The 25,193-nt window shown below is 52.2% G+C and overlaps 1 protein-coding gene across 2 annotated transcripts; it reads left to right on the forward strand.

Moving 5' to 3' along the window:
• The first annotated feature begins 386 nt into the window (after window positions 1-386).
• Window positions 387-24,429, forward strand: WIPF2 (WAS/WASL interacting protein family member 2). Of its 2 annotated transcripts, XM_073325524.2 has the most exons (9): window positions 387-513; window positions 5,719-5,771; window positions 13,966-14,092; window positions 15,170-15,302; window positions 15,821-15,943; window positions 16,654-17,316; window positions 18,557-18,766; window positions 20,284-20,385; window positions 21,223-24,429. In XM_073325524.2, exons 3-9 carry the CDS (start codon window positions 14,030-14,032, stop codon window positions 21,261-21,263), a joined length of 1,335 nt encoding a protein of 444 aa, XP_073181625.1. In that variant the 5' UTR covers window positions 387-513; window positions 5,719-5,771; window positions 13,966-14,029; the 3' UTR covers window positions 21,264-24,429. The 2 variants fall into 2 exon arrangements, with proteins under 2 accessions (XP_073181625.1, XP_073181624.1); XM_073325523.2 differs by lacking the exon at window positions 5,719-5,771.
• The last annotated feature ends 764 nt before the right edge of the window (window positions 24,430-25,193 follow it).

The raw sequence follows: 25,193 nt of genomic DNA on the forward strand, positions 1-25,193 counted from the left end.
GCCTCAGCTCCACAGGCCTGCGGACAGGTGGGTCCCAGGGTGCTCCAGGGTCTGGCAAAGAGCCTCAGCAACCCACCCCCACTCACTGGTCCTAGGGCCCTATGTGACCTTCCCTGCATGGTGGCCCAGGCCACACAGCTCAGCGACCTTCCCAAGAGGCGTACATAGCAGCACTTCCTTTGGACCTTCCTAAAATGGCCACAAAGATGGTTTCGCTTGACCTTCCCAACAGGGCAGCGGGCTGCTGTGTGACCGGGTGACCTCGCCAACATGGCCGCATACTGGCAGGCCATATGACCTTCCCAACATGGCGTCTTCAACCTGTCCCAAGCGTTGAGCGTCCCGTCGCGCTAAAACCGGATGGGGGGGGCGTGTCCTCTGCCCATGCGCAGAGGGTTCCCCGGCCGCCATTTTGTTTGGCCGCCGCGGCTAGGGGCCGGGGAGGTTCGCTCATTTCCGGGTTGGCGGAGGCAGGAGGCCCCGGTGCGGAGCGAGCGGCGGCGGCGGCTCCGGGTGAGCAGGAGCCCCGGGTGGGCGGGGCCCTGCGCTGCTGGGGGCTGCGACGTGCCAGAGCCCACAGGCGCCGGGGGGGGTCTGCCGGGGGGCTGGGCCCGGGGGCGGCCGGGCGGGGGGTTCTGGGGCTGGGGTCCGGGGGGGGGCGTCTGCGGGAGGCTGGGGCCCGCGGGGGGGGTCGTCTGGGGCTGGGCTGGGCCCGGGGGCGGCCGGGCGGGGGGTTCTGGGGCTGGGGTCCGGGGGGGGGGCGTCTGCGGGAGGCTGGGGCCCGCGGGGGGGGGTCGTCTGGGGCTGGCGGGGGCGGCCGGGCGGGGGGTTCTGGGGCTGGGGTCCGGGGGGGGGCGTCTGCGGGAGGCTGGGGCCCGCGGGGGGGGTCGCCTGGGGCTGGCGGGGGGCTGGGGCCCGAAGATCCGGACGGGGAGCCCTTGCAGCGAACGGGGTGGCTCCGATTCCCTGCAGCCCAGTGGGGTGCCGCCCCCCGCCCCGCACTCCCTGGTTCAGCCCCTCCTGGGTGTGTCTTGCCCTTGTGAATTGCCGCGGGCTCGGTGCGGGTCGGGGGGCTCTTGCCAGCTGTTCCAAGGCTCTGTGTTGCTCCCTGCATGAGGAAGGTGGGATTTCCCTTTCAGGATTGGGCTCGTCCTTCCTCAGCTCTTCCTCACGCCCCGCTGGTCGGTGCTTCTCTCCCACGCCTGCAGCACCGGGGTGCGTGCTACTCCCTGCCCCTGTTGGGACGCTGTGTCGTGTCGCTCCCGTCGCACTAGTTGGGAAGGAGGCTGCGCCTTATTGAGCATCGCCAAAGCACCTGCCTCTGCCTGACGAGCTGCTTGTGCTGCGAATCTTAAATTGCCCTTCTTCTCTGAGAAGAGACATAGAGTTCTTCCAAATTCCCCGTCCGTCTCCCAGTCATCCCCACTCCTGAAACACAACCCCCCCCCCCCCCCCCCCCCCCCCCCCCCCACCACCCCCCCCCCCCCCCCACTCTCCATGAAGGACTTGGACGGTCAGCCAAGGGAGCGTCAGTCTTGGGGCAGAGGATTACCCGTTCTCAGACTCTCACAAGCATCTTGACCCAGGTGTTTATCCCTGCTCAGGCTGTTACCTGCCCAGCCTTTAGCCTTCTCAAAGCTAGGTTTATGTGCAGATGAGGAAAAACAGGCAAACAGACTGCCAGCAACATACTTGAGAACTTGGCTAGCGTGTGATGGGTTTGTCTCTGTTGCTGGATTTTAAGGAACGGGCTGCAAGAGAACACCTCAGTTTCATCTGTAGTCTGGGGGAATCTGACAAGCCAATTGCAGCCAGGGAACTCTCCTCCTGGGCCATGTACAGAATTGCCCAACTGGTCAGGTGCATGATGGGGTTTCTTGCTTTCCTCTTAAGCATCAGCTCTTGGCTGCAGTTAGAGGCAGGGTAACAGCTGGGGAGGACCAATAGTCTGATCTGATCTGGTAAATTGTGCATTGCCATGGTTCTAACTAATCATGTGATAACCTGGGTGCTCCCCCAGCTTCCTGCTCTGTGCTTCCATTGTAAATCTTTGGGGTTCCCTGTGCAAAGTCCTTGTTTTAACAAACAAACGAGAAGGCAGCTGATAATTGTCTTATCATGGCTTGAAAGAAACTGGTGTCAGGCCAATGTGCCATGGTATAAGCACTGTCCTTTCCAACCCCCTTGCTCTGCAGAAGTAATATGGCTTATTCCTGTCCTTGATTATTCTCCTGCTTTTCCAGGCTCAGGTTTCACCTGTGCAGAGACTGTGACTCTTAGTCTGTTATAGGCATTTGTCTGTGTGGTATCTTGGTGCCCCCAGATAATCTTCAGGGCTCCAGAACTGGCTGCGTGTTGGGGGCTGTGTATGGGAAGAATATCTCTGCACAGCCGGAGTGTGTGCCAGGTGTCTTGGCGTTGAGTTTTCTCTTGTCACTGCATTCTGTTGGCTTGCTCATCTACTGTCACCTAATTGATGGGCTGGCTCGCTCTCTCTCTCTCTCACTCGGCTATTCAGTCCCAGCACAAGACTGTACAGGGAATGTCTTGTACTGGAAGAGCCAGGGAAACTGCATGTCAGGTTTTGAGGGGCTTTGGCCAAATCTCATGTGGGAACTGGGTCTGGAACGACAGGTCAGGTGTGAGAGGCGGCAGCAGCAGAGCTGGGGGTGGGTAGCCCGGGACTGAATTAGGGAGGGATTCTCAGCCATCAGCAAGCAGTGTGTTACAGGCAGTGTGGCCTGATGGCTAAAGCACTAGACTGGGATTCAGCAGACCTGGGTTCTACTGCTGATGTTAGAACAGTACTACCGTTCTTCTACTTCTTCTGGGTGACTGGGAAAGTCACTGCCCCTCTTTGTGCCTGTTTCCTCATCTAGCAAATGAGGTGGTAATACTCGTCCGCTTTGTAAAGCGCTTGTGATCTGCTGATGGCAAGTGCTGGGTAAGAGCTAGGTTATTACTGGTGTTCTGGGGTCCGTAGTGAGTATTTTCCAAACCGCAGCTTGAGCTAGCTTCCAAGCTGATGCATCTGGAATGAGTATCTCACACAAATCCATTTGCAGTTAATAAGCTATGAATAATCCATCTCTGATTCAGTAGCTCTGAGAACCAAATTCATTTAGAGAGAGACAATGGCCCCCTTTGCAACTGTTCAGGAGCCTTGGCAAGCAGTTATTTTAGTGTCGCCCGATGGGATGTTGTGGAAGCAGATGTGAATTGCATGTAGTGATCAGCAGATAAATGAATGCACTGCTCCTGGCACCTTGAGAGCACTTCACAGGCGTTACCAACAGTTCCTTGCAGCCAGCTGGTATCGGCATGGAAGTCGTTCTTTGCTGAAATGCAGGTGTTGTACATGGAGGGAGGCAAAGAGACACCTTCAGGCCAAGGACGAAGTGCAGCTTAAGCGCGCCAGGACGGGGATGTTACAGCTTCTTCCGTGGGGTTGTGCAGGTGTCCTAAAATTGGGCTGTGCCGAGGATAGAAGCATCACATGGGGGAGTCATTTAAAGGAACCACTGCAGAGAGCATATTTCATGTACTGCATGCGGGTGGGAATGTTTGGAAAGATGCCGTGGCTTTGTCTGAGGCCCCTCGTTCAGCTGTCAGCAGCCTTGGATTCTGCTCTGCCTGCTGCTGATCTCTTTGGTGTGGCCCGTGGTGGCCCTGCTAGAGAACGCCAGAGGCGCTTGGTGAAGCTGATTCCCCTTTACGGTAGTGCCTTGACCGCTGCTGAAGGAGCCGATGCAGTTTCAGGCAAGGCGTGAATTTGTCCGGCATCATGCAGGAGAGCTGATTTGAATGTGCTCTCTGAGGCAGACCCACCTGCCAAGAATGTCTCCTGCGGTGCTGGGCTGATGCCTGCGTTAGTGTTTTAGTGCCAGGGCTTATTGCGGTTGTCACACTCCTGGGTAGTTGGGCACACCCGCTAGGCCTCTCGGCTCGCTCATGGAGAGTTTATCGGAAACGTCGTCAGTTAGGTTATTGCTGCAAATTGTCGAATGACGTTGCAAGATTCTGCCCAGTTTCAGCTCTCTCGCTGTATTGCTTCGCTGCTTAGGGCTCTGAAGGGGCCCAGCCCCCCCTGCATGACAGTGAGCTGTGCATTGGGCCAGAAACTGCCCAGACCGGTCGTTTCCTGAACAAAGTGTCGCATCCAGCAACTTCGCATACGTTCGATATGTGAGCTGCACCACACAGCTGGGGGGAGAGCAGGCTGTCCATCGGATCTGCACACAAATTGCCCCCCTCTCTCCAGACATTATTTCTTTGCAGCTGGGCCGTTGCTCTTCAGAGCCAGACAGGCTGGCTTGATTTACTATCTTCCCCTTTCACTGGGTCCGTTTGACTGGTGTTCATAACTTGGTGCTAAATCAAAGCCCTACTTTATGTTGTCGGCCATCAAGTCATGGCAATGTGTGAATTTCAGAAGCGAGCTGTCTCTGTGGCTCTGGCCCCAGGGCATTAGCGCCAGCAATGAGAGTCGCTGCTCAAGACTTCCACTCCGTTATTGGATTTTCTGTTCTGACTGGATTGGCTCTTCATGCATTATCTTTGAAGTGAGGCGTGACAGTCACCTGCACGCCAGTGGAGAGGTGAGGGTGCTTGCTTCAGAGCGGGGCTCTCGCCGCCGGGCTCTCTTCGCTTTCAAGCGATTCTGTCAGGGCGTTTGGTCCTCAAGTCTGTCTGACCTACTTACTTCTCGCTCTTTCAGAGGGCAAGACAGAGCCATTCTTCAAAATAAAAGTAGGGTTTTCACGGCGAAACAGACGTTGCCTGGGGGAAAATGGTCCCTAGTTAGACATCCCACGAAAACAAACTGTCTTCTTTCATCTCCTGGCTTCCCAGTAGCACTTACTGAATCAATTCCCTCTTTGTGCTTCTGGGGCACAGTAACAGCACTTAGTACTGGAGCGTTTCACAAAGGTGAGTCCGTTTCGTGGCCCCCATTTTGCAGAAGGGAAAACTGAGGCTCTTAGTGGCTGTGACTTGCCATGGGTCATACACTCAGTGGTGGAATTGGGATTGTGATTTGGAGACACTCTGGTTGCATGGTCAGGATGAATGAGATGCTGCCATTGCCCCTGACAAGCAGTCTTGGCTTCTCACCTCCCATTAGCCCTACTCCTGGTTCTCCAGAGCCCGTCCTTGGACACCAGAGCAGCAGCTCCCTTGGAAGCGCTGGCAGCTCTGGGAGGCTATTACTTGTCTCCGTGCACGAGGCAGAACAGGACAGAAGCTTTCTTGCTGGCGATGCGTGGCCAGAACGGACCCAGGGTGACTTTCGGGTCCCACTGGAAGTGCTACAATGGCACAACTGTAGCGCGACAGCTGCAGCGTACACACGACAGTACTGGGAGGGGCTTCTCCGTCCCTGTAATAAATCCAGATGTTGTAGCTAGATTGAGGGAGGAATTCTTCCATCCACCTCGTGGTGTCTACACGCGGGTGTAGGTCGGCTTAATGACACCATATGGGGGGGTGACATTTTTCACAGCCCTGAGCGATGTAGTTAAGCCAACCTCACTCTGTAGTGTAGACCACCCCGGGGATGACTCTGCCAAGGCTGAAATTTTCTTTTTTAAAAATAAACCTGTTTAAAATTTGAATTTAGTACGGACTATTTATTATAATGTGCTATAGATACTATAGATTGATTATAATCTCTCAAAACATTTCCCTACAAAATAAACATGGTGTTGTCTGTAATTCCAGTTACCACCCTAGTGCAGCTGGATACAAATCAGGAACAAAAAGTGAATTAGCTGGTAAGTAAGCAATGTATCATTCACCACTTCGTAACATTTTACAAATTCTCAGGTGTAAGCTAGATAATTGCTTAAATAAATGTGGATAGCTACAGCGGCTCCTCCTAGGCGGCCAAGCAATGGAGCAGATCTCGTGTAAAGGCTCTATTTAGTTGTAAATCAACATGTTTAACTGGTTAGATCAATCAATTAGAATGTGCTTTTGTTCAGTTATTTTCTAAAGTCCCAGTGGAAAACTCAGGTTAAATCAGCCAGTGAACTGGAGGCTTTGCATTGAGTGATTAAATCAGTCCACGGGGCTGGGTACTGAGCTCTAGTCTGCAGGTGTGTCAGTTTCACCCCCGTGTTGACACAAGACCTTTCTTACACTTACCCAACCCTTGCAAAACACACACGCCCCTGCAACTGGAGCTGTTGTGGTGAAGGCCCTAACACCTGCTCCTTCAGCTCCTGTTGACTTCTGGGGGGGCCTTGCCTGAGTAAGGACTGCAAGATTGTCTTAATCTAGTGGTCCCGGGTTATGCACAATGGCCTATGGCTAAGACATGGCATTAATAAAATGATTTGGGGATCCATATGGACTATCCACCACACCTGGCAGGAAGATGCTTCCATTTGACGTCTTTCCCAGAGTGCATAGGTAGTGGTGGGGATAGCAGAATGCCTTGCAGGCTGGATTGCAGAGAGAGCGATGTTATAGTCTTGCCATTGGCAGTAGAATTGCATATTTATGCCATAAAGCACCCATATGGCTCTTCCAGCATAACACTGGGCCCATGTGTAATGCTTTTGTGTCTTCAGAACTGTGTACAAACATTGAGCGATTGTATAAATGGCCCAATATCACTCGCAAGCACTGAATAGATGGCCCTGGGCTTGTAAACTTGCTCCTAATTGCTCGTGAACTGCAGAACTGGTTAGAAGCAGCAGCGTTTTTAGCCACTGAGGTTTAAAAAAACATGCAGCAAACTGTTTCCTGACTGCATCTCTTCTCTCTGTGAGGTCATCCTGGCTTTGGCTCAGCTCGGGGTAACCAGACTCTCCTGGTGGAATTCCATTAAACGGTTCCCACATTGTTACAGCAAGGATTGGCCATTTGTGGTAGCTACGCAAAATAACTTGCACTGCATGCCTGTTCCTTGCCCTGCATAGTCTGGATTATAAATTGGTCCATCTCTGCTTGGCCCGTGCCTAGGAAAACCCTGCGAATACTTGGCTATGTCCCTGGGCCCAGGAGCCTGCTTTCGCTAGATCGCATGGAAGGACGAGAGATCTCTCCCCACACTGAAAGAGAAGAATGCAAGGGACTGTTGTGGCCAGTGCTGCCTCCCAAGGCAGTGCTCAGAGATCCCAGCCTGTGAAAGAATCCCTCCTAGAAAGTGGAGGAGGCAGGCAAACCAGTACGTCCAGTCCCTTGTGGCCTACAGGGGAAAAAACAAAGGATAGCAAAAGGAACAAGTTAAAGGCCAGAGACTTCCATGGAACAAGAAGGGCTGAGAAGGTATCTTTGAGGAGTGCTCCACAGACAGCTGGTCCGTTAATAAGTAAGGATGGGTGGGAATGACTCAAACTGCGAAGAACGTAGAACTCATGGGAATAAAGAAGAGCAGTCTGGACAGCCCTGAGCCCAAATGTCTGCTCTGTAACTTCATAGCCCTGCAGCCCGAGTCAGCTGAGATGGAGCAGCCCTGGTGTTTTATTACAGTGTGGACACACTCAGAGAGGGAGTCAGGAGAAGACACGGGCTGGGACTGGCCATCGTGGGGCCAAGGAAGTGGCCACCGGTTAGGGCGCGAGAGGCAAAGTTCCCTGCAGCACTGCGTCCAGGCATGAGGGGGTGCCCTAGAGGTGAAGATGCACTCTTACAGACCCTTAGCACCTTTTGAAAATGCTATCAGCCTAGCCAGTGACGTCTCCTCCGCTTCTGCATTGCTCAGTGCTGAGTCTAATTTCATTGGACGTTCTCCTTGCCTAGTACATTCTGTTGTTGCACCTAAATTCTGCTCTGAGACCGTTCTCGGGGGCCTATATGAGATGAACTAAACAATAGCCCTTTTTTCTTTTCAATTGTGAGAGTTTAATTTACTTGGAACATACAAGCAGCTATTTGAGCTCTTAGTGGACGGGGATGTTGGATTACTGGCTGTTGCTAAAGAAATGTAACTTTTATTTGAACTATAAGCTACTAACGTCAATCAAACAAAGGCACTGGGGTCCTTTTTCCTCTTGCAGCATATTGTTTGGTTGGAGGCGTGGGTGGTGCAGTTGAATGCATCCCCCTTTCCCCTCCCCAAATGCCTTTATGGGGTCACATTCTAAAGCCTCAGAAAGCCCTTGATTCAGTCTCTATTTACTGTTGTCAGTTAAATGATCAGTAGAGGATTTTTTAAAATAAAATGTTGATAAGAAAAGTCCTCTTGTTAGTTTTCGTCACATGCGTCCCCATCCCTCTCTGCACCTCATGGGTTGTTCTGTGGCGGGAGAGGGAGGGAAATCCCTAAGCTTTTATGGGAGGGGTGTTTCCTCCTTGCCAGATCACTGTTTCCTTTGCTTCAGTTTGATGTGATGACAGGATTCCTTGATCCTGCTGACACTCTTCCTTTGCCAAATGAAGAAAGTTAAGATTTCTGGAAAGCTGTTAATGCACGGCCCAACTTGGCAGCCCTCCAATGGAGCAAAGCTCCCACTGAGTTGCAAAGCGGGGTCTTGCTCCATTGAGGACCCTGGAATTTGGCCCTGAGGCATCTGAAACTTTTGTTCAAGGTTTGTTAAAAATGCACTGTCAGGGCCTGTGGGTTGTTAATAATTCATGATGAGTGTCTGAGTCCTGCAAACTGAAGCAGGTATGTCTGTTTGCACTCAGAGATGGGCCATGTGTCTGAGAAGCTTTGAATTGAGATGGCAGCTTGCTCTCTTAAAACATTTATGGTACATTTTTAAAAGCCTGACTGACCCTCAATTCCGAGATATTTTGCAGAGTAAATTAGTTATGTAGCAACCTCTGTGCTCTTCAGAAACAGAGACTCAGGAATGTCGCACTTCAGGGTTGGGTCTGGGATACTGAGTCCAGGATCTGGAATACTTTCAGGGTGCTGAAGAAGGAAATTATGGAAGTGCTCTAATCTTGTGTATAGTCTAAAAGCTACTATAGCTACATCCAGCAATCAGTCCGGCATCATAAGGATTGGAAATTCCACTCCAATCTGCAGTTCAAAGCCACTGCCCTCTGTGAGGATGAAATGTTTTCTTCATCTTGGTTTGCAAATGCAAACTAGCCGTAGAAGCATTGTAACTATGAAATATGAATCTGGCACGGTACCCAAATCCCTTTGAAAGGTGAGGAAATGTGCTCCTGACCTGTGAAAGGCACTGCTGCATCTCCAGTGAAAAGTCCTGACTGGATCAATACTGAATGCTTTAGAAAACAAGTTATTTCCCTTTACAGCACATCTGGATTTCACAAATGCCTAGAAAGTTTAAACTACTTCCAGCATGGGTTTGATCTGTGTGGATTTTCGAAGGCTAAGCACAGTTGGTCACTACAATCCAGTGAGTTTCTGAGCATGAAGTTTGGCTTAGTTATTCTTTAAAAGGGTGGGGGAAAGGACTTGTTCTTACGCTCAATAGAAGTGCTTGCAAATAGACCACTTCTGATCTGGGTTTATTGGGCGGATGAACTAGTGTATAAGTTTTCCAGTGGGTGGGACACAAGCTGAGTTCTGAATGGTTACTATAAAGGATCTCTGTCAAAGGAGGCCTGGTTACCTTGCCATCCAAAAACCACTTGCCTCCTTCTGAGCTCTTCAACTGAAGAAACTGGGAAGAAGATGCTTCCTTTATTTTTATGTATAAAAGACCCACTAAATGGCAAATGTCTTTTCCTCTGGTTTACCCAAAGAGCCTGGCTGTGTTCTGTGCTTTAGTCTATTACGGTGCCTTTTGCATGCTGCCCTGCTCTGGGTCTTTCAAATTGCTTCCACCACAAACCAGAGGCTAAACCGTTGGAGCGTATAAAACCCTTGAACATTAAGATTTTTTTCCAGGTAAAAATCCTGGTTAATAAAGGACAAAGCAAATGAAATGCTGGGCATCGGCTGTGTTAACTGCATTGTGTCAAAGGGGCGCGTTTCCCATAAGGTGCAGACTCAACGGGAAGGGCCTGTAAGTGTTGCTGTGAGAGACTCTTCTGCAGTTTCCACAGTATGCATCCGATGAAGTGAGCTGTAGCTCACGAAAGCTTATGCTCAAATAAATTGGTTAGTCTCTAAGGTGCCACAAGTACTCCTTTTCTTTTTGCGAATAGAGACTAACACGGCTGTTACTCTGAAATTTATCAGCTGTGTTGACTGACTTCATGAACCTAACAAAAGATGTGGTGTGGTTTTTTTAAGATTCCAAGATCTAGATTACTTCAGCCTTCCTTTGGAGTTTTCTTCTGGTTTCTCTCGGTATAAAGTAACGCGCTCCAATAGGGGCTGTTTTTTGAGCTCAGTTGAATTCATTGGCTCTTAATTTTAAACCTGACCTTTGCTGAGGGGTTTGTAGCCGTGTTTAGTTGCAGGATATACGAGAGACCTTTCCCAGATCTGAGGAAGAGTGCCGTGTCGCTTGAAAGCTTCTCTCTTCCACCAACAGAAGCTGGTCCAATAAAAGATATTCCCTTGCCCACCTTGCCAAGTGGTTCATCCGTAATGTGCATTGGGCCACACATTAAAATGAAGTGACCTGGTCATTAGAAATCTAGCTCCCTTTTCTCTCTGAGCTGCTTTAGCTTAGACTCTTTCTGCTTTTTTTCTTCTAGGGCAGAACCTTTATTTGAACGCCTGTTTCAGTAGACTGGGACTTCTGCTCAATGTAAAGCGTTCAGAGATTAAAGTGCATCCACATGTACTGTGAGAATCTTTCCCCAACCAGCCCCACAGTCACTCAGTTTAATTCTGCGGGATTTTCCCCTCTGTTCCACTGAACGATTGCACGTCAAACTGATGAAAGTTGAGTAATGATCTTCGAGGTACAGTGAGGTCCCAGGGGTCTGAAGTAGGATGTGGAAGCAGGTGTGCCCTGATTCTATCCTGGACTTTGCCAGTGACTTGCTTTGTGACCGTAAACAAATCACGTACTCGGTGTCTGTGGAATGGTGGTTGCAGCTCTTGGTCTAGGGTGCCTATCACAGTCGTCCGCGTATTACTTCCGTAGCATCTGAGCACGGCTGGTACTCGCACGGTTGGGCAGGATTGGTGTATGTAATGTTCAGGATCTATGGGAAGTGCTGTTGTGTAAGTACAGGGCTAGATAGCAACACCTTCCTTTGCATGGACTGCGATGGGGATTCCATCAGGCCTGATCATGCTCGTAGCAAGCTGCTGAACTTTGATTTCCGCTCAGTGGAGATCCGTTACCTTGCTGATAACTCCTCTAATCATCTGAATGCTCCTACAGGCCACGCGTCGAGAGGATGGGGAGCAGTTCTTCATGGCTTTGATATTTTTAAAGAGGAAGTTGGGTGCTAGGCATGGCTTTCAAATACCTCAGACTGAATCATAAATCTTTACCCCGTGCGCATTTCCCAGCTGTTAGTGTAAGCTAATTACCCCAAGCTATTTTCATCTTCGCCGCCGAGCTATGAAATCACAGTATTGGCCTTGTGACATCACAGTTGCTTCTGTGGCAACAGGCAGTGCGAACATAACACGAAAGCATGAGTTCATCGCAGGAAGGAGTGGGAGCACACGTGATGCTATTCAGGGAGCGAGCTCCTGTTCAGACACACCGAAGGCAGTGAAGGCAGCGCAGAGAAACCCCAGCCAAGAAATTTGTTCTCTTTCAGATCTGTTCTTGTGTGCGAGTTCCTATCTGAGTGGATTTGATGTCTTACTCCAATTCACTTGCCTTCTCGATTGTTGTGAGGACAAGGTGGGTAAGGTAGTGTCTTGTTGGACCAACTTCTGTTGGTGAAAGAGACAAGCTTTTGAGCTTATGCAGAGCTCTTCTTCAGGTCTGGGATTAGAGTCTGGAAAGTGCTGAGACGAGTAATAGCTGTAGATGAGGTCTAGATTTTATTTAAAAGCAGGATCTCATCCCGAACAGAATTCCACAGCGGTGTCAAAATGAAGAGCTGTTGTCTGAAAGGGCTCTTGGGTAGCTGGATTGCAGCGCTCACTTGGTGTGCCGTGTTCAAACAGGGAGCCTCGTTATTTAAAGAGATGTTTCTATCTGAATTTTTTTTCATAGTAATGTTTCAAGTGCCACTTAGTATCACACTAAACAAAAGACTTAGACAAATATTTTTCTTCGGTTTGTTTATGTATTTAACAGCAGTTTGTGTAGGGCCAGTTTCACTCTTTCCCGCTGTCTGTATGGCTCTTTCACTCACCAGCAAGAGAGGGACGTTTTTAGAGAAGGGGTTGTAAAACCACAAATATTGGTATGTGGGCTCTAGGGCAGGGAAAGTCCTTTACATTATTTTGAACTCTGTTTTTTTAAATTGACTCTTTCAGTCTGCTGGTGTCCCTTTAAACAAGGCAATACATATAAATGATGAGACTAGAACCTCCCTAATTTGCTCTGATTGTGGAAGGAGTACTGTGGGAATGACGGGATTCTGTGAATTAGCATGAAAGGAAATGAACACAACTTAAAAAAAAGCTGCTTTGATAACCTAAAATGTACATGATTTATTTAGACAATATGGGTTGCCTCACTAGTAAATTGTTCTATAGTTTATCTTGTAGGAATAATGAAATCTTATTACAAGCCCCCATTGCAGCCTCTGTTGCTCACTTCCCACCTCTCAAAGGTTGGCCAGGGTTTATTTTCTGCATTATGAAGTCTTGCTATGTCATGTAACTGCCTGTTAAACTCCTTGGTTTGCTTATGATGGGATCTGGGCAAGGGATCTGGAGCACATGTAACTCCTGCTTTGACAAGTGAGTCCTGGTGTTCATCACATTCCAATCCCATTAGCCGCTACTGTTTGAGAGTTTTAATTTTGTAATTTCATGTTGTCAGACTAATGGCTCTGACAGGTATCGGTGTCTTGCAGTCACCTGGTGATTCACCATCTTGTGCCTTTATCTGTTTCCTCCACGGAAATGTTTCATTTGTGACAGTGGATGGTTTGTACAGGCTGTTCAGTACCCAGGTTATTCAAAGGCCTACCAGCAGTTGGTGGTGGCTGTGCTAGGTAGGGTAGAACTCAGATACATTATTAGGATATTTCTATATGAACAGTTCAGACAGTGAAATACGCTCCCATTGGGCACTTTGGAGTCACTGTTAGAAATAACCTAGACACTGGGCCAGATTTTCAGGTACTCCGCTGGCCCTTTGCATTGGCGCCTGTGTGCGATCTGAACCTTTTTGAAAATCTGGCCGTTAATGCCTCCTTCTCAGGGATGGTTCAGGAAGAAGAGATTCTCCCCTGCTGTGACCCAGGGGTGCAGGCTCCAGGTCTCTTCCATCTCAAATGGTTCTTGATGATGATTTACACGATAAAAGATGTAGATACATTTATGGCTTGTGGCTCCCGCCTGGGAATTCTGCAGCGTTAGCTCGATTTCCACTGATGAGCTGTAGATGTCATGGGCCCGTTAAATCCTGGCGTTAGCAGCCGCCTGCTGTGGCTGAAGTGGTGTGGATTGATGGAGTGTAGGATCAAGGTAGCTGGTTTGTTCCTTTCTCAAGTGAGATGATTGGGTTAAAAATAAATTGAATTCTGGATGCTTTGCAGCTCTCACCAGCCATGCTTCCTGGGCAAGTGCTGAGCCTTCCTTGCTAGGGACCTAAAAGCGGGTCCAGATACAGGGTCTGGGAGATAGTAGCTGCCCCCAGGCTGCTCTTCCAGGTGTGATTGAAGTAGTTGCCTCTCAAGGAATCTCGCACCTTAAGCTGGCCAGGAGGTGGCGCTCGAAGCTCACAGGTATTGCTCTCCTGAAGCCAAGCCCTTGTAGAAGTCTCTGTACCCGACGGACGTCCATGTGGTGCTGTATCCTAAAGCTCTGTGCTCAGCGTCCGCCTGTGATTCTCTCCCAGGATCCGTGTCGTTGGGGACTCTCAGAAAGGCGGGGCTGCTGAAGTGGGGTGTTTCAGACAGCGTGGCCCGCTCGTGCCAGTTGCCGTTCCTTGCCCTGGGACTTGCACGGTTGTGTTGCTGAAACGGCCTGCGGGTCCCTGACTGGTTCTGTCTGAATTGCAGGTATATGAGGGACCAAACGCTCCACGGACGCTAAGCAGACTGAGCCAGCCAGGAGTGGGAAAGGATGCCAATACCTCCTCCCCCTCCACCGCCTCCTGGCCCCCCTCCACCACCAACCTTTAATCAGGTACGGCCCCGCTCGCCCCCTCTCTCTGGGGCTAGTGGCTACTCTGCCCTGCCACTTCCCTTCTCCTGGGGTAGCTCATGTACATGGGGTGCTTTCTTCACAGCTGCATTTTCTCTGGCTGGACACCCTGGTGCGTTGCTGGAGCTGTTGGCGGCAGCTTGAATGGGACTCCAGAGACTGTGTGTAACTGTGGATAAGTCACCTGACTCCTGCCCTCAGTTTCCCTGGCTGTGTGGTGGGGATCAGTGAATGCCCATGTGACACAGACGATGCTAAGTGCTGGAGACGTGTTGATTAATTAGGTGATGCTGTGAGATTGTGCCCTGTGTGCATGATTCTGATCTGGCACTGTGTGGTTACTGCCTGCTGCAGTGTCCCCTCAGGGCTCAGCTGGGCAGCATGACCAGCCCTATGGACGTGTCACTAGCAGAAGTTCTGGTGTGAGACAGGGCCCTGCTCAGCAGCGAGAGCTAGGCGCGTTTTGGGCAGCGGGGGAAGTGGAGCTGGTCAGAAGCAGGGGATGAGAGGAGGGAACAGGGGAAGTGAAGTTGCTGGTGGGCTAACGGTTGCCATCACCTGTCAGTTGGGAGTGGCGCTTCCTCCACCAAAGCCAATTCGAGGCGTGCTAGGGGAGGGCTGAGATCCTGTGATGTGGGGCTGCTGCCCCCTTCCCTCCCAAATGGCCCCAGAGGGAGAGCAAAGAATCTCAGGTGTGGTTCTTATGCCCCTTTGACCCAGCGGAGATGGGGATACTTATGTGTGGGGTAAGGGGGCAAGGACTGTAGCGACGCTCCTCTTGGGCATAGGAGGAACCTGCCCGGTACTACCTGAGAACTCTGCGTGTGCCTTGGTTTGGGTCTGGCGCGATGCTCCGTCTGGAAGGGAGGGATTGAAGCAGAGCTGCCTTGTGGCGGGAAGGGACAGTGCATTGCTGCCAGGGGCTGCAGTCAGGGTTGGAATGGGGGGATTGGGGTTGGTTTGTAATGAGACTTCCAGCCAGCCCGTCTGTACCAGCAGGGCTGGGAACGTGCCTGGCACTGACTTGCTTTCTCTCTGTAATGTCCCTCTTGTCTCTAGGCAAACACCGAGCTCCCGAAGCTGAGCCGAGATGAGCAGCGAGGTAGAGGAGCCCTGCTCCAAGATATCTGCAAAGGGCCCAAACTGAAAAAGGTGACGCAGGTCAATGACCGGAGCGCTCCAGTCCTGGAGAGTGAGTATCCTAGGCGTTTGCGTCCAAAGCGCCGGGCGGTGCCTCTTGGCCCCAAAGCCTCCTGTCCACCTCTAACTGCAATTCCAGTTGGTGTTCCTCCAAATTGCTGCCGTTGCTGGGAAGGGCATTTGTTGTGAAACTGCGACAGCCCCATGGCTGCTCCGGACTGGCCGAGTTGGTTTCTCCCCACACCTTCCCTTAGAAACTTTTGAGGCCCCATGCTCCTAGGCGTACAGTCCTCGTTCTGTGAACACGCACTCACTCCTGAGCCAAGGCCTGGGGGAATATTGGTGCTCCAGCTGCAGACGTGAGAGGCACCGTTCAGTTAGTGGTCCTGGAGCGACAGCGAGTGGGGGTGAACAGAGCTGCTAATGCCCCGCATACGCGCCCGGTGCTGCCTAATCTGAGGCATGCTGCACCTGGAGCTGGGATGCTTCAAATCAAAGCCGCGAGAAGGAAAGGGGCCCCTTGGGAGGGAGGCTGTGTTAGGGGCTGAGTTTGGACCCCTCTTGTTTCAGAGCCCAAGGGAGGAGGCGGCAGCGGCAGCAGCGGGTCCAGTTCAGCAGCGCTCCAGCCCAAAGGGGGCCTCTTCCAAGGGGGCGTCCCTAAGCTCAGACCCGTAGGAGCGAAGGACAACTCAGGTACCCAGTAAATCGCTCGCTGCCGTTGCTTACTGGTCACCAGCGTCGAGCAGGGGGGTCTGAAATGCTGCTGGGGTGCAGGGGCGCATCACAGCACGTTGCAATGCACCAGTCCTTCCGTGGCCCCCCGCCCTCGCTAGGCTCTGGCACCTGATCTGGTCTCAGAAGGGCTGGGGGTTCTCACTGCATGAAACCAGGGTTACCAGGCTGGCCCCGACGGGGGAATTGTCTGAACACAGGCCTATGAGCCAGGCGATAATCCCAGTTTTTACAGCCATCCTGTCTGGGACTTTGGGTAAACCAGTGCATCCCTCTGTGCCTCAGTTTCCCCCATCTGTCCCATTAAGGATAGTTTATTTCCCGGGGTGGGATGAGGCTTGTCTTGTCTCGTGCTTTGGGAATGGCCCTAGGTGCACCAAGTGTTAACAGAAGAATGTTACTTTGCCTTTCTTCTGTGCATAACCTTGGCCTTCAGAACCTGCGAGGGTTAATTAGTGCTGCCTGGGAGGGGAGCTTTCCGCTCCCTCTGGAGATCCCTGTGCTTGCCATTCCCCTGGCGCTCTGGCTCCGCTGAATTGTGTGCCGGGCGCTGGCTCCAGTGTGTCCCTTCAGACCAAGCTGGGCCCATCGATCTCCCTCAACTCAAGCCCTAGGCCGGCTGGGACCCTTTTCCTCCCTTGGCAAGTAACCCAGCTTTCTGTCCGTCACAGACAGCTCCTCTGGCAAGCAGTCGCTTCAGGTTCCTGGCTCCAGATCAGCAGCCCCAAGACCCCCGGTGCTTGTGACCAACAGCCGACCTCATGATGACTCCGACAACAACCGGGCTTCCCCTCCCGAGCTTCCCCGGATGCAGAGACCCTCCTTGCCTGACCTTTCCCGGCCCAACAGCGCAGGCAGTACTGGCATGAAACACAGCTCGTCTGCCCCTCCGCCCCCGCCTCCAGGCCGCCGAGCCAACGCACCCCCCGCACCTCCTCCGATGCATGGCAGCAAAGCGCCTTCCTACAACCGGGAGAAGCCGTTACCACCAACTCCAGGACAGCGGCTCACCGCAGGCCGGGATGGACCCCCAGCACCGCCCCCCATCAAGCCCCCCCCATCCCCAGTGAATGTCCGAACGGGGCCAAGTTCTCAGAACCAGTCTCTAGCTCCCCCTCCGCCCCCCTATCGGCAGCCCCCCGGCGTTCACAATGGCCCTTCCAGCCCTATCAACGAGCTGGCCCCGGAGCTGCCCCAGAGACACAACTCTTTGCATAGGAAAACCCCGGGCTCCGTGAGGGGCATGGCCCCTCCTCCACCCTCTTCGGCCTCCCCGTCACTCCAGAGCAATCGACCCCCTCCGCCAGCCCGAGACCCTCCAAGCAGGGGAGCAGGTAAGAGCCCCTCCAGCGCACCCTGGTCAGCAGCCCCGGAGCTAGTGTGGCCGTCAGGCAGCCACGTGAGACGCGGCTGCCGGCTCCTGATGGTTTGCAGCGGTGTAGCCGCGTGGCTCCCCAGGTGTGAGGAGAGACAAGGGGGCGGGGTGGAATCCCCAGTGCCTGCTGCGGGTAAGGGGCGTTCGTTTGTCAGGCTTACCGATGTGTTTGTCTGATCCCTGAGGGGGTTCAGCCTCCTCCTGGAACTTGTCCCTTGCGTTAGAGCCCTCGTTTGCAGGAGCTTCCTGGGAGAAAGTCAGAGCTTCAGGGTCTGATGTCAGCCTTTCCGAGCACGACTTAAGGCAACATTTTCTCTTCAAGCTCTTTGCGTTTTCTCCCGGATGCCCTCAGCTTCCCCCTTGCACGTGGCTCCGTGGCCGTGCAAGCATCCGCCTGTGGTCAGCCCTTGGAGTCGGGAAAGCATAGCACTCGTATTTTATCGGGCTCTTCGAATGCACCGTCCCGGGCTGCGCCACAAGGCTGCAGTTCTGCCTCGGTTAGTTGCCAGCTCCAGCCCCTTGTGGCCCTGCTGGAGTCCCTCAGTTGAGTCACCGCTACAGAGCTGGTGCATTATTCTGTCTAATTAACCTAATTAGGAACATGAGCTGAAAATGTCTCATTGGGGCACGAAACAGCAGAAAGGCTCTAGTAGGTACTTGCCGAGCCCTGATCCTGGTGTGCTCTAGCCTGGCATCTCTGCCTGACCTGGAGTCTCGGCTGGCATGAGGGGGTAGAGTGGGCCCCTGAAAATACTGGCTTGAAAAATGTCCAGAGCCTGACGGGTGAGCTGTGTGCTGGGATTTTGCAATGGTAACGACCAGTCTTGTTGAACGTGGGCTCCCCAGCCGGCCGGAGGAAGGTTAGGTCTGGCGTTCTGTCCCCCGCTGGGCTGCCCACTGGAGAACTGGGCAGTACCTTCCGAGCGGTGGAATAACCCTCAGTGCCCCGTTGCTGGAGGATGCCTCACTGGAGAGTGCTGGGGGAGGCACAGTCCTGCCCAGGCTGCGCGGATGGACATGATGATCCAAGAGTCTCCCGGGCCCTTGTTTGCTGGAAGCTGGGAGCGGGCGACGGGCTGGATCACTCGATGGCTGTGTTGTTCTGTTCATTTGCTCAGGGGCACCTGGTGTTGGCGGCTGGGCCATGGGTCTGACCGTTCCTATGTCCTTATCTGTGCTGATCAGGGTTTCTGTTGCAGCCCCCCCGCCCCCGCCCCCGCTGATGCGGAATGGTGGTCGTGATGCTCCCCCGCCCCCGCCCCCCTACAGAATGCATGGGTCATCGGAGCCTCCGAGTCGAGGGAAACCTCCGCCCCCACCTACCAGGACACCTGCTGGGCCGCCCCCTCCACCTCCGCCCGTGCGAAATGGGCACAGAGATTCCATCGCCACCATGAGATCTTTCTTGGGTAAGTAGATGATGTTAGACCCCAGACAGAACCTGCCTCGGCCTGCTTGGGCAATGCAGTCCAGGTTCCAAACAGCTCTCTACAGACACTGCGTTGGGGAGGTGCATGGAAAACTGCTGTTCTTGTAGGTCCTACGTAAACAAGGTGCGAGCCACTCCCTGCTGATGCTGCAGCAGTTCAGGAATCTTCATGGGTGGGCGCACGACTCTCCGGCAGCTCGAGCGTTCCTGGGTCTGTCTCCAGTACAGTGCCTCTGCTGTGGCTGGCTCTTGGGAGGAGAGCATAATGCTCCCTCCCTCCCTGCCCTTAACAGCCAGATGCTTTCTTCCGAAGGGTGTTATTGCAGGGCTGACTCTGCCCTTCCCCGCTTCCGGGGTGGAACCCCGCTATTGCTGTCCTCCTTCAGTTCAGAGAGGAATTCTGTTCCCCCCAGGGCATTCATTGCCTCGTGTCTCTCTAGCCCCTAGCAGCCTGGCTTCTGATACCATGTCGTGGTAGAATTCTAGCTCCTTTGGAGACAAGGGAGGATAAAATGGATGAATTTCAGGGTCTTATGAAGGCTTTAGGGGGTGGTGGGAAGCCCTGTGTTCCCTGGCTGTGGTGTCTATGCTGGCTACAAGGGTGGGAAACCTTCAGGAATCCCCACTCCTGCAGAGCACTGGGCTTAACTATTGAATGAAAACCTTCCGGCCTTGGGCAGTGCCAGGCATGAGACATGCTGGGGTGGGCAAACTCCCTGTGCGTTGCTCTGGAACCGGATTTGATAGAGGCTGAAGTGATCAGGTTCTGTATTTGCCCCCTGGCTTGGAGTCATGGGCCCCACTCAGAAAATCTAACCACCATCGACTGGAACTTGAGCCTCGTGAACCATTTGGCTCCTGTCTGAATCGGGTCCAGGCCCACTAGGAACAGAGGGTGGGGAGGGAGCATGTTCCAGTTAACAGGTACTGGGGCCCAACTATTCGATGAGGCTAAGGCCTGATTTCCACTCGCGCAGCACTCCCTAATGCTTGCAGAGTGGCTTTGCAGCTAGCGCAGTGAATGGAGGGCCCCCGTCAATGGGATCGTGTCTCTAACTGCGTGATTAACACCCGCTGATCGGGTTCCAGGTGGAAATTCAGCCCTGTGTCTGGAGCCATTCTCCTTTGTCAGCCAGCCAGGCAGCATGGCACAGAGAGAAATGGGAACTTACAAGGGGAGGGAAAAATTCTCCTCTGGTTCATTTGTACTGACTTGCTTAGCCAGACACTGTTTGACTCCGCTCCCCCGTGACACCCAGAGCATGACCAGGATGGGTATCTCCATCCCCAGCTGCTCAGACTCGCACAGCTGGATCTCCAACATGCCCAGCAGCTCCCGCGAGTGGGGAGAGATTCTCCGTGCTCCCCCCCAGCAGTAGAGTGCTTCTGCGTCACTGGCTCCGATTGGGAGCTCCGAGAAATCGGGGTGCAAGCTGACCTTTTCTGTTTCCTCTCTTCAGTTGTCTTAGTTAGTTCACCCTTTTCCCTTCTTCCCAGATGACTTTGAGTCCAAATATTCCTTTCATCCAGTTGAAGACTTTCCAGCTCCAGAGGAGTATAAACACTTCCAGAGAACTTATCCCAGCAAAACGAACCGAGGTAGGTGACGGACCTAGCCAATGCGTCTCGCCGCTAAAACATCTGCGCCTGGTTGGTGGAGGACTCCCCAGCGCCTGTCCCGCTAAGCCACCTGGGTGGCACCTACCGCTTCAGAGCAGGAGGGCTAAAGCCACTGCTGAGCACTGCTGTCCACCGGCTGTCTGTACAGCGAGCAATGGGCTTTTGCCTTTCTATCAGCCCGTTGTCTTCCCTTGCTAGGCTTCTCCAAGCCCGCGCGATGGGTCTTTGCCCCTGTTCACACATGGGGTCTAACCCCAAAGGTGCCTTGATTAAGCTCATGGCCTGTGGCAATATTGTGCCTTCTAATAGCACCCCCCAGAGACCTGCCTCCGTCAGTGCAGAGCTTCCAGGGCTCTGGCCTCCCCACCTGAGCTCCCTGGGAGCCTGCTGCTGACAGGCACTGGCTGGAGATGCAGTCCTGATTTCCTTCCCCCCCCGCCCCCTTCGCTCCTGCAAAACCCCAGGCCTCACACTGGGCTCCTCCATGGCTCGTTCGGGGGCGGTGGCTCTTTGCATCCCCTGGGTGGGTGGAAGCTGGAGCCCCAGGGGGCAGTGCTGGAAGCTGGGATGATAACGAGCCCGTGCACCAGTGACAGCTGGGTCTGTGGTTGCTGGACAGGGATCCCAGGTTTTGGGAATTCCCTGGGGGAAGTGGCCCATGAGTGCACAGACTCGGCAGCCGTTGGCCAGGCTGGTGTCCAAGGACCGATACTTGACACGGCAGCTGGTGAGGAGACCTTTGAACTGAGTGTCTTGGCCAGGAAACTCCTGCTCTTCCTGTTACAGCCTAACTAACCCGGCTTCCTTGCCTTGCAGCAACACGGGGGGCCCCGCCGCTGCCTCCCATTCCCAGGTGAAGTCCAGCTGCACTGCCTGGTTGCTCCTTGGCGAGGAGACAGACCTCCTCTCCTTTCCTTGAATGGACTTTCCCTCCTGCCCCTAGGAACCTGCATGAGAAGCTCCCAGTGTCTTGTTTTGTTTTTCCAATGGTGCAAGGAACAAACAAACCCGGATGAATCCCCTCTCACCTCCATCTATGCATTCATACCTGGACTTACCTGGGTGAGTCCCTTCCTCCACTTTATAGCTGCAGATCCACGGGCCGCGCTGGAAAGAGGCTTCCTGCGCCATTCTGCAGATCTGTGCAAAAAGACTCTCCTGGTCCACAAAGTTAATATAACGTAGGGTGAACTCCAAGCAAGAAAGCCAGTGTGTGATGGCTTTGGGGCCAGAAACCAGCGTGGTGTGGCCAGTACCCCCCGGTGCTCCATGCTAGGGCAGGGGCATGTGGGGCGGGGCGTCAGATTTGGAGAAGGGAGGGCGGGAAAGGGCCCGGGGGGGAGGGGGGTGTCAGATTTGGAGACGGGAGTGTAGGAAAAGGGATGGGTTTTTGAAAAGCGGAATGTCTAGAACACTATTGGCTGAGAACACTATATACTGATCAGGTCAGCTAAAGCAACAGGGTACAGGAAGAGTTTAAACTAACATGGTTATTTACCCAGACACAGCAACTGCCATTTCCCCCCATGGATACAGCGAAGGGGACCCTACTGTCCCAAAGGAACACGGGCACACTGGACGGAGCAAATGCTAGCTCAGGGCATGCTATCCCAGCCGTTCCAGAGGGACTGACCCCTGGCTGGAACATGCAGGCTGTTTGTGGGCCGTGTTCTGTCTGGGGATGCTGTCCATGGCTGCGTGGCCCTTCCTCAGAGCGCATTGTTGTAGCAAATAGGGCACTGCTAGATTTCCCCTCCTCCCCCCGGAAGAGAATTTGACAAGGCTAATCATTCCTGGTTTTTTAACCTGGTAACAGCAGCTGCAAGCATCTCCAGCTTGCCCCCTGGTTACGAGACGGATGGTAGCTAGCGGCCTGTGATGTCGGAGCTTGCTGTATTGGGAGCGGTCAGTTTAATCAGACTGATGGGTTCCTGCGAAATGCTGTCTCTGCTCCCGATGGGTGGCACGGCCCTTCATGCCCTGCTGGGTACTCTGATTTTAATGCTAAATGACCAGATTTATCATTTTAACAGGAAGACTATCATCGTTGTAATGTTAATAAGCAAAAAATATGGAAACCCTGCTAAATAGGTTTTAATCTGTGGGGGGGAGATCAGGGTCCTTGTGTTCTGACTGTGGGTTGCCTGGCTAGAGAGAGTGTTTTCACACTATTTCTAATGGGGGGATTGCCTCGTTTGGCCAAACTAGCTAATGACTGTTCAGATTCCATGGTTTCTAACAATAATCCAGTACCTAGCTGTTGTTTTGCCTTATACACTACTTCTGTCCTCCTGTTGGTACCAGATTGATGATTATTCTGTATATTTACTCTCTAACCAGGAGGGGTTACATTAATCATAGTTACTGATCTATTTTGTATGTTGTAAAAAGCTTGTAATATAGGATTAAGGTGGGCTTGTTGCAAGTATACTAAAATCCTCACCTTTAAACTGCTCTTTTTCTATGATGATGGAAATGTATCCTTTTTATGTTAGAACTAGGCAGCACTCATGTTGAGGACCACTGCCCAGTTACAGGAAATTTTGGGTTTGTTTTTTGTTTTTCTGGAGGAAAAATATCTGCCCAGCTTAGCTGGTTGGAAGAGAAGTTAATGCACTGTGCATTTTTGTTTAAATAAATTTTAAAAAAGGAAAAAAAGTATTTCCCTATAATGTTCGCTTCCTGTGAGTCTTGTTTTGGAAGCAGAGGGGGTTCTTTTTAAAGGAAAAAATAAAAACCAATAAGCTTGAAATTGCATTTAAATAAAAATAATAAAGATGCACCTCTGTTCAAATCGCAACTTCTGGGCCAAAGCACTTTGCTATTAGGTGTTTCGAATGTTGTCTTGTATATGTTTTGTGGTACTTCCACTGCTCGTCGGAGACCTGTTAGCGTTTCCTTCATCACCCTGCTGTGGTGTCTGTATGCCTTGGTCATTTATCGGTCGGTGGGAAAACGCAGGCGGAACCAGCTTTGTAGCAATGCGGGGAGTATCCAAGATGGTTCGGCCAAACTGGTCTGTGACTCATCAAAGGATGCTGCTAATGGTAGATCACAGGGAGCCCTTCAAGGAGGCATAGACTTGTTTGGGTGGGGAAGAGGGGCAGAAGGAAGAACAGGAAGATACCACTGTATGGCAATGTGATGCTTCCTCAACTAGCCTGACTTAAGTGTGCTTAATGTCAGCTTTGCTTAACGTAACATGGGGTTTGCTTGATTTTTTTTTTTTCCTGACTGCTTGAAATGGGGCCCTTGAGCCTGGGCTTTTTGTAGTAATAGACACTGCACCAATGAGGAGGTGTGTCCACCCCCCAAGAGGTGAGCAATCAGTTTGGATGCTCCAGCTAGCAAGGCTCTGCTGTGCCCTCTTTGGGATCACAGGGATCGGCTGGAAACAAAGTTCCTAACAGTACTGTTTTTCGTAGTCTTGCATTGTACCTGGAGCAGCTCCGAAGGGCTGCAGAAGGGAGAGGCTCAGTGGGTCTTCAGTGAGAGACCAGTCAATGGATGTAAAGAAAACGAAAAACGTTCTCCATTCATGCTTACGGTGCCTTACCTGTGTCCAAAGCATTTCGGACTCCTCTCCTTGTGCTTTGCGGACTGAAACAATTCAGCATGCATATTCCCACCACTGAGATTTGTTTTTCCTTTCACCTGTTTGGTCCTATTTTAAATCCCAAGTTCGTCTTGACTGCAGCGCCACTGGGAGGAAGGGTTCCAGTTTCTTGAGTCTCTCCCACTGCAGCCGCTCCTCAGCTTGGAAGAGCTCAAGTATTCGACGGCCCATTGTATAAATGGACCAGATCTGACCTGTGTGTGGAGTCTGCATGATTTTTATAATTTATTGTATGATGATTTTTTTTGTTACATTTTGCTGCAAGACTGTAGCCATCTCTAAAGGTTTGACTTCTCCCTTGGAGGGATGTGTACTGTAGCTCAAGATTCTGGTCTAATTTTGTATGTTTCTTCCTGTCTCTGCTACATGCAATTCTTTAAACCTCACTATTAAAATAATAATCGCAATGTTCTGTCGTGCTTCAGATTCTTACCCTGAGGCCCCAAGGAGCTGCTGGCCAGGTTGGTGAATCCCCCGCTCTCCCATCTCCCAGCGGAAACAACAGCTGGATGGAGGAATCACTTGTGGCAGGTCATTTCACCTGCCTGGGTTTTCACAGTCCACATCTGTAAAATGGGGTGACTCAGACCTGCCTTTCCTGAAGCGCTCTGAGCTGTTCCCTTGTAGCTTGCTAGCTAAGTGCCAAGTATTGTGTCCTGTTCTGTGCAGCTCCTCAGCTGGTGTCAGGCTGCCAAATCAGAGGTCACGGCTGCCTGGACTGAGAGGCCCTGGATGGGATTTTTCTCAGAGGTGCGGAGTGCCCCCAACCCCATGGATTTCAGTGGGACATGCAGCAGCTCAGCCCTTCTGAAATGGGGGGTGTCTACAGACATTTGAAAAAGGGTGGCTTTAGAGCTCCGTGCCTCGATTTCCCCATTTCTCTACTGGGGGATTTTTCCCTATCTCAGTGTTCTGGGTCTGTGAAGTGCATTGAATTCTCAGATAGGAAGGAACGAGGGAAAATCCCAAGGCTTCAGCAGCCCTGAAGTTTGCAATCAAGCTATCTCCAAGGCAGAAGATGCCAAGAGCCTGCTGTGTATCCAATGGAACAGGCAGCTGACCTGCAACTTGCTACTGGCTTGGCTGGAAGGTCTTATTAGCAAATGTTGCCCCTGTCTGTTTTTGTAACATGACAGCGATTCAGATGGGCTGCTTGCCCTGGCCAGACCTT

This window comes from Lepidochelys kempii, chromosome 27 (assembly GCF_965140285.1).
Source record: "Lepidochelys kempii isolate rLepKem1 chromosome 27, rLepKem1.hap1, whole genome shotgun sequence".
Taxonomy (NCBI): Eukaryota; Metazoa; Chordata; order Testudines; family Cheloniidae; genus Lepidochelys; species Lepidochelys kempii.